Source organism: Lipotes vexillifer, unplaced genomic scaffold, assembly GCF_000442215.2.
Source record: "Lipotes vexillifer unplaced genomic scaffold, Lipotes_vexillifer_v1.1 scaffold951, whole genome shotgun sequence".
NCBI classification, from domain to species: Eukaryota; Metazoa; Chordata; class Mammalia; order Artiodactyla; family Lipotidae; genus Lipotes; species Lipotes vexillifer.
Genome location: NW_006793664.1, coordinates 1,317,259 through 1,326,215, shown reverse-complemented (window position 1 = coordinate 1,326,215; position 8,957 = coordinate 1,317,259). Strand labels below are relative to the sequence as shown.

Here is an 8,957-nt window from a genome sequence, read left to right as displayed (position 1 = left end):
ATTGACAAGTATGTGGAGCCAAGAGGGCTTTTATACACCTGCTGATGGGGCTGTGAATTGTACAGTCTGTGAAACGGTGCGTAGAACTTGGCATTCTCATATAAAGCTGAAAATGTCTTTATCCCATGAGGCAGGAACAGTACTACTGAGTGTATCCTTGTCTCTTAGATATGTGCCCTGCAAGACACTTACAGGAATGTTTAGCATGGCATTGCTGGTAACAAACAGCAAAATGACTGAAAACAACTGATGTTTCCATACACGGGAGAATGGATTAATAAACTGTGGTGTATTTACTTAGTGCCTTCCAAAGACAGTGAAAATGAATGAATGACAGCTACATGCATCAATGTGGATAAAACCTAAAAATCATGAGGAAGAAACAGCACTTTCAAAATACATACCAAATATCATTTATATAAAGTTTAAAAACATACAATAGGGCTTCCCTGGTGGCGCAGTGGTTGAGAGTCCGCCTGCCGATGCAGGGGACACGGGTTCGTGCCCTGGTCTGGGAAGATCCCACATGCCGCGGAGCGGCTGGGCCCGTGAGCCATGGCCGCTGAGTCTGCGCGTCCGGAGCCTGTGCTCCGCCACGGGAGAGGCCACAACAGTGAGAGGCCCACGTACCGCAAAAAAAAAAAAACAAAAAAAACCATACAATAATTAATACATCATTTAGGGATATATCAAGGTAGAAAAACATGGGAATGAGAAACACAAAATCAGAAGAGTGGTTATCCGTGGAAGGAATGACCGTTATTACTTTCCTAACCCAGTGGTGAGCACATAGGTGCTCCTTTTTGTCTTTACGTTATATATGTTATATTCTTTAGTACGCATGAAATATAATAATTTTTATTGTGGTATCGGTACATGACATAAAGTTCAGCATTTTAACCATTTTTAACTGTACAACTTAATGTACAGTTACTTATGTAATTCACACTGCTGTGCAACCATCCACCATTAACCACCTAGAACTTTTTCATCATCCCAAACTGTGCTTTTGGCTGTCACATCCAAGAAATCATTGCCAAGTCCAATGTCGTGAAGGTTTTGCCCTGTGTTTTCTTCTCAGAGTTTTAGCTCTTACAATTAGGTCTTTGATCCATTTTAAGTTCATTTTTATTTATGGTGTGATAAAGGTACATTTTTAAACACAAAGCAAAGAATCAGAGAATATTAAAAGGGGCCCTCCGCATTTACGAATGAAGAAACTGGGGTAGAAATAATAAGCCAAGCTCACACCACTGCTTCAGGGCAGCAGCAGGGTAAAAGTCAAAGCCTATTTCCAATGCATTACACTAGACAACTGCGCAGGCGCCTAAGCACCCAGCGCGCCCCGCCCTGGGTTTGGATACGCCCCTCGCGGGAGTGCGCCCTTCGACTTTCCGGCACTCGCTCCTCCCGTTCCTCGCCCCCTGGGGCGGGCCCTGGCGGCTCCGGAGCGCGGAAAACGTGCGCGGGGGACGTGGAGTGAGGGAAAACCCGGGAAATCTTTGGCGTCTCGTGGACCCGTCAGGAACTGCTTGTAAGGCGTAAACTCCAGCTCCGCTTTTGCGATGTGCCAGGCCGAGTTTTCTCTCTTGCTCTAGGACGGGGAGGAGCCCTGGCCCTGTAGGAAGCAAGCTCGGGAGGGGGCGTGCCCGCGTCCTCAGCCCGGATTGGCCGCTGGGAGCAGCGCGGGGTTTGGCGGGAACTTCGGGAGCTGCGCCGGCGCAGTGAGCGGTAGGCTGAGATGGCCCCGCCGCGGCAAGTGCGGCGCTCTGGGTAAGTGCTGTGGCTTCTCGGGGCGCTGGGCTGGGGGTTCGGTTTATTTTCCTTCTCCGCCGGGCTTCGGCCTCTCGGAGCTGTTCGTGCTCCCTGGCTCTGCCACTGTGCAACTTGTCCTAGTGACTAACCTCTCAGGGCCTTGGTTTCCCCGTCGGTAAAATGGGAATAATAATATTCCCACCTTGGAAGGATTACGGTGAGGTTTAAAGGAGTCAGTTTAAAACCGTGGCCGGCGGGGAGGAGAGAACGTTGGCTAGTGTCAGCATTACTTTGTGTGGGTGAGTGTAGCCTAAAGTAGACTCCAAATATTTTGAAACTAACAAATAATGAGTGCCTACTACTTGCCAGACATTACGTTCTAGTGACGCTTACACTGTGGCTGGTAGTCAGTATTCTTATTTTCAAGACCCTGCTTGTTTTTGTAACAAACTACAGACTGTAAAGCTGAACTAAATCTCCCGACGCGGGGGCCCCAGCTGCCGCTTGTTTTTCTTAAAGAGGGCCTCCAGCCGGGATGAGTCAAGCATTTTTTTTTTTAATCAAAAAGGGCATGCATTTTAAAATAGGTTACAAAACTGCTCTCTAAAATGTTATTCTTCATGGACTCACGGGCACGTGTCTCGCTGGTGGTGTCTGGAGTGCATCCAAGGCCCTGTGTGGCCCTGGCTGGAGGGGCCTCGGCGTGCTTCGCGCTCCGGCTGGTACTCAAGGCCTTAGGAGTTCCACCTGGGCCGTTGGGAAGGCGGTCTGGAGAAGGTGCATTTGTAGATGCGGGTGAGGGTGCAGGCAGCCAAACAGCGTAGGGACCAGGCTGGAGCAGGGCAGTTAAGTGAACGAGACTAGGCTCCCGTGGCCAGCGGGGAGGAGGGTTGGGAAAGAATAAGGGGCCTGAAACTCAGCAGACAAGAGTGAAACTTTATCTGATCGGCCAGTGGGGTTTTTTCTCTCTCCCTCCCTCCCTCCTCCCCCCCCACACACGTATACACGTACATATTAACATTTTTGCCTTTGAGACTCCTGAAATCTGTTTATCCCTCCCCCTAAAATGCACTAATGCGCATACACCAAAATTTTTTACGTATGTTATCACCGAGGTTTCCATCTTTTGGGAGCCTCACCTTGCTCCTAGTCTAAGGTGAGGAGGGAACTTGACCACTTTTTTGAGCACAGACAAAGCAAGAAAGGGTGGAAAGAGTGGGTTAAGTTGTATGATCTGGTTTCTCGTCCTATCACTTGGCTGTGTGACCACTGATGTCACTTAACTTTTCTGAACCCCAGAATCGTAAAGGCCGTAAAACTAGTATGTGCTCTACCTTCTTTTTTGGGTCTGAGAATCAAATAGAGCAGTGGTTTTCAAATGTGGTTCCACCGGGAACTTGGACATGCAGACTCCCAGCGGCCACCCCAGGTTTCCTGAATCAGCAGCTCTGGAGTTGGGGCCAAGCAGTCTTGTTTTATTTAAGCAGCCCTCCAGGTGATTCTGATACCTGAGGATTGAGAACCACTGCTCTAACAGTTTTCCAACTTTTTTTTTTTTACTGTAATTCACAGTAATGATGTTTTACATCACAACGGGTACACAAACGTGCATGTACGCACACACATAATAAAACCGAAGGTTTAAGAAATCTTATGTTTTATATTCTCTTGTATTTATTTTTTTTTAATGCTGGGGGAAAACCTTAAAGGACATGATGGGGCAGTTGATGAAACTTGTATATGGACTGTAGATTAGATAATGATGTCAGTGTTAAATTTCCTGATTCGGAAGTTGTACTGTGACTACACAAGGTAACACCCTCTTAGGAAAGACACACTGCAGTGTCCCCATTTTACCATACACAGACACACAGGAAGCAGGGGGGACAAAATGTAAACAGTTGGTGAAGCAGGTAAAGGGTACACAGAAGGTTCTTAGAGTATTTTCAATTTTTCTCTAAGTTTGAAATTATATCAAATAAATACTTGTTCCACAAAGAAATACTCGTTCAGACACGAAATGGACTTTGCTCTCCGCTAACGGGTGTCTGCAGGGCACTTTTGAAAGTCAGGGCCTGTGCGTGGTGGTGTAGGGCATCCCCCCAACCCTGGCACCATGCCTGGGCCACAGAGGATACTCAAAGCATAGTCCCTGGCGGGATTATTTCCTTCCTCTCATATTTCCATTTTTTCTTCTGGTCACTATTGTCATATCTTGTTTACTTTAAGCTCCGTTGAAGGTACGCAACTTTATCCTTTTATCCTGATGCCCACTGGAGGGAGCCTGAAGGGCGGAAAGAGGGCAGCTCTGGGTTTGAAGTGATGCAGATGTTAACGCAGGCTTCCCTCCTTCCTGACCGCCTGTGGCTTTGGGCAAATACATATCTGGAATGTGGGATTCACTTCTACCTTGAGGACTGTTTCAGAGCTAAATGAGAAAATGTGTGTAAGAGAGCCAGGCATGGATGGAACGGGGGCCCAGTGCCTGAGAAAGAGAAAGAGCTCTCTTGCTCATTGCTGCAGAACGCCAGCCGTTGCTGTTGATTGCAACTTGAGGGACAAAGGATGACGGCAGCCTTAGGAGTTTTCTGTGTCCCTGAGGGCAGAGCTATGCTATTTATACGTAGGTGTTATGAGTTGCCCTATAAAAAATTTAACTCAATGTGTGAGATATGGGTTCTACTTTCTAAAAGGATTTTGCCAGTACCTGAATTTCATCATGTGCACATTGTTAGTGCAACTAACAAGGAATGTAATTTGGAAAGAAAATGCTTGGATGAGGTGTAATTCTGGTGTTTCCCCAAGTTATTTTTAAGTATTTCCTAACTCTTGTGTGTGTTTTTGCTGTTTCCTAGTACGAGATATTCAAAGAACATTGTAGGAAGAACACATTCCACAAAAGATGTAAGTTATCTTTTTTATATTTTAATATAATTTTTCTTGTAATTGACAATACAAAATAACGTTTTATAGGAGACTCAGAGTTTCATAGACTTGGTAAGCTCAGTGTTTTCTTGTGAAAAAGCATATTCCTTTTCCTCCTACTCTTTCCAGTATAATGGAGAAAATGGCCACTGTTAACGTTTTTGAATCTTTTGTTCTCGGCCTAGGCTGGTTTCATTTTCATTTGGATAATCGACATCGTTGAACAATTGTACAATACTCTGTATTTTGCTTTTGTCACTTGTAGCCATTTCTCCATGTTGTTATCGTTTTCCACAGTTTATGATTTCATAATATTCCATTTAGTTTCACATTCACATGGTATTTTTACTTCAGGGTGGAGTCTTAAAAGTAAATGTCTGTGAAAGGCAGGTGCATTTGTTTAACCCTCTGGCTAGCTCACTTCAGAGTATTTTCCAGCGGCTTGTCCAATTGGCCTTGGAAATTCACATGAACCTCTGATAGTGCCTGCTTGGGGGTGCCCGGGCGTCGGGAGCTCTCCCTGCTCTGTGCCCTTCCCCCGGTGTTCTCTTTTGGGCAGGGTCTCTCCCCTCTGCTCCCCTAACCCCCTCCCCGTTTGGAGGGGGCCCTTTCCCTCTCTGGCAGGGTTTTTTCAGCTTTCCGGTCCTCTTCCCTCCTCGAGAAGGCCCATCTGCTTGAGAAGGATGGAGGGTGTCAGCTCCTCTTTGGCCTTTGTCCTACCCACACACACTCTGTGAAACATTTTGCCCTGAGGGTCTGTGAGTGGTAGTTTCTGTTTTGTCTCTCAGTTTTATTCCATCTCCTGTATATCTTCCAGGATTTCTTCATATTTTCCTGTCTGTTAATCGCAGCCCTCCACATTTTCCAGAGCTACTGTGGATGTTTTTCCATTTTCTATATGTTGTCTTTCATTGGGATTTGAGGGGCAGTCTTTCTGGGGCTTATTAGTATATTGCACTGTAAACCCTCGTCTCTTTCCTGCAATCAGGAGTTTTTAACCTCTGTGTTTAGGAATTTTCATGGGCATGTTTCTGGGGAGAGGCCCACATGGGCTCAGGAGTTGGCAGGCTGTGTGGCCTGTGGGCCAGATCTAGCCTGCCTGCTGGTTTTGTAAAGCCCTGCGAGCTAAGGGTGGTTTTTATATTTTTAAATGACTGAAGTAAAATCAAGAGTGTCTCATGCCATGTGAAAATATGAAAGTCAAGTTTCAGTATCCACACACAAAGCTTGATTGCAGCCCAGCCGTGCTGCTGCTTTCTGCGTTGCCACTGTCTGCTTTCACACTGCGGTGGCTGCGCTGTGTAGTGGCACCAGTCCCCACGGGCCCGCCAAGTCTAATATACAGGTGACCCTTGAACTGGGAGGGTCCACTTCTACCCGGATTATTTTCAATAGTAGGTTCTACACTATCCGCAGTTGAAACCACCGCAGATGTGGAACCCCGGATCGGGAGGGCCGACTGCAAAGTCACACGGGGGTTTTGGCTGCGCAGAGGGTGCGCGCCACTGAGCCTTGCGTTGTTCAGTGGTCAGCTGTGCTTACCCCCTGGTCCTTCATAGAGAAGCTTCCCAATCCCTGCCTCAGATGATCAGAAGAGCCTCTGCCCCCCAGGAGTGTGAAGGCTCACTTCTTAGGCTGCGGTGATAGTGGGAGGATCCTTGCCACGCAAATCAGCTTTGTAATGTTCTTTTTGGGAGGGCCAATTCAATGACTTTGAACTTTATTCACTTTTAGGAAGCTGGCCCAAAGCACAAGCCTACCAATGTATTTGATTTTCCTGATAATTCTGGGATCTCAAGCATCGGCAGGCTGGGTGAAAATGAGAAAGATGAAGAACCCTATGAAAGCTTTGGTTAGTATTTTAAATCTTTATCCTAAAATCTTTAAAGTGGTTCAAGCAACAGCGCTTAGGCCAGTTACTAATAAAAATGTAGAAATGCCTTCAAATACAAAAGTGAGGTTGTCTGCACATGAATACAATGTTCTGGGGAGTATCTGATAATTTGAATTAATTTTTCTCACTTCTAGGTACGTTGGAACTAAGAACTCTATTAAGTGTTGTCAAAGTGGAGCTCTCCTAGTAGCATTTGTCAACAAGCCAGCCACATTATGACACCTGTTGTAGACCTTTATAACAAGAGGAATATAAAATACATTTCTCACTTCATACCTCCAGCAGTCATTCGGTAAGGGGCTTTAATTTAGGAAGGAGCAGAGGGATAATTTTTCCTTTTCCTAAACACACTGAGGCGGAGGATGCTTCAGGAGAGCTTCACCTGTGTTCCTTGGAGTGTTAGGAAGACAGGACTGGTTCCTGGCTGACCAGGGGTGTGTGAGTTGTCCAGATGGGACAGCTTCTGTCAGTGTGTCACTGGCCACTCTAGAGGCCAGAAATGATACAGAATGTGCCATGTGCACCCACATCTAGAACAGCAGTAATCAGGCATTTTTTGCCAGAATAAGTTTTAAGGGAATTTTGAAAACATACAACTTCTCACGTATTTTTAATTTGGCATCTAATATTTCTAGTCTAATTTTTGTTAATAAAAGAAAATATTGTACATTTTGTAAGGTGAAAAGTAATCATTACCAGAATACCCCTTTTATTATGACTTGATAAAAATGTTTTAACTACTCATCTAAAAGAAATCATAATTTAAAAAATTAAGATGTAATTCACTTGCCATAAAATTCACCATTTTAAAGTGTACAATTCAATTCTCTTCTAGTATAGTCACAAAATTGTACAACCATCACCATTTTCTATTCCAGAACGTTTTAATCACCCCAGAAAGAAACTCCGTGCCCAGGAGTGATCACTCCCTATTCTTCTTCTCAGCCCTTGGCAACCATAAATCTGCTTCCTGTCTCTATGGATCTGCCTATCCTGGATGTTTCATTTAAATAGAATCGTACACTCTGTATGTGGTCCTGTGTGACTTGCTTCTTTCATTTAGTGTAGTATTTGCAGGGTTCATCTGTGTGGTAGTATCAGTACTTCATTCCTAAAAATTGTTATAGTTCAATAATCCATTGTGTGGATAGACCTCATTTTTTTATCCATTCATCAGTTGATGTACACTTGCACTGTTTCCACTTTGTGGCCATTATGAGTTATCCTGCTGTGAACTTTCATGTACCAGTTTTTTGTATGGACATGTGTTTCCATTTCTTTTGGGAATGTAGTCATCCCTCAGTATCCATGTGAGATTGGTTCCAGGACCCCCCGTGGATACCATAGTCCGAGGATGCTAAAGTTCCTTATATAAAATGGCATAGTGGGGACTTGCCTGGTGGTCCAGTGGTTAAGACTCCACACTGCCGATGCAGGAGGTGTGGGTTTAATCCCTGGTCAGGGAACTAAGACCCCACATGGTGTGTGGTGTGGCCAGGAAAAAAACAAAAAACAAACAGAAGATGGCATAGTGTGTGCATATAACCTATGCACATCCTCCTGTTCACTATCAATCGTCTCTGGGTTACTTATAATACCTAATACGATAGAAATACTATGTAAGTAGTTGCCTGTCTGCAGCAAATTCAAGTTTTGCTTTTTGGAACTCTCTGGAATTTTTTTTCCCCCAAATATTTTCAATCCATGGTTGGTTGAATCTGTGGATGCAGAACCCATGGATATGGAGGGCCAACTGTACACCTCAGTCATGTGGTGATTCTGCTTCAGCGTTTTGAGGAAATGTTTACACGGCAGCTGTACCACTTTGCATTCCCACCAGCTATGTATGAGGGTTCCAGTTTCTCCACATCTTCATCAACTCTTGTTATTATCTGACTTTTTGATTCTAGCCATCCTAATGGGTATGAAATGGTATCTCATTGTGTTTGTGTGGTAAAATATACATAACAAAATTAACCATTTTAATCATTTTGGTGTCTGGTTCTGTGGCATTAAGTGTGTACATCATTGTGCAGCCATCACCCCATCCGTCCCCAGGACTTTGTCCTTTCTTTCCCATGAATGAAACTCTCTGCCCAATAGCCGACGGCACCTCGTTCCCGTCTCCCTCTTCTAGCTTTCTGTTTCTATGAATTTGACCACTCATGTGAGAGGAATCATACAATATTTGTACTTTTGTATCCTTTTTCTCATGTAGCATTATGTCTTTAAAGTTCATCCATGTTGTAGCATGTGTCAGAACTTCCTTTTTTTTTTTGTGGTACGCGGGCCTCTCACTGCTGTGGCCTCTCACACTGCGGAGCACAGGCTCCGGACGCGCAGGCTCAGCGGCCATGGCTCACGGGCCCAGCCGCTCCGCGGC

The 8,957-nt window shown here is 45.0% G+C and overlaps 1 protein-coding gene across 1 annotated transcript in view; it reads left to right on the top strand.

Moving 5' to 3' along the window:
* The first annotated feature begins 1,741 nt into the window (after positions 1–1,741).
* The window catches only part of CENPU (centromere protein U), a 29,670-nt gene continuing 22,454 nt past the window's right edge, over positions 1,742–8,957 (top strand). The window contains exons 1-3 of the mRNA XM_007466520.1: positions 1,742–1,773; positions 4,611–4,659; positions 6,415–6,532. Of these exons, the coding sequence (XP_007466582.1) occupies positions 1,742–1,773; positions 4,611–4,659; positions 6,415–6,532 (199 nt within the window). The remainder of the gene's footprint in view (positions 1,774–4,610; positions 4,660–6,414; positions 6,533–8,957) is intronic.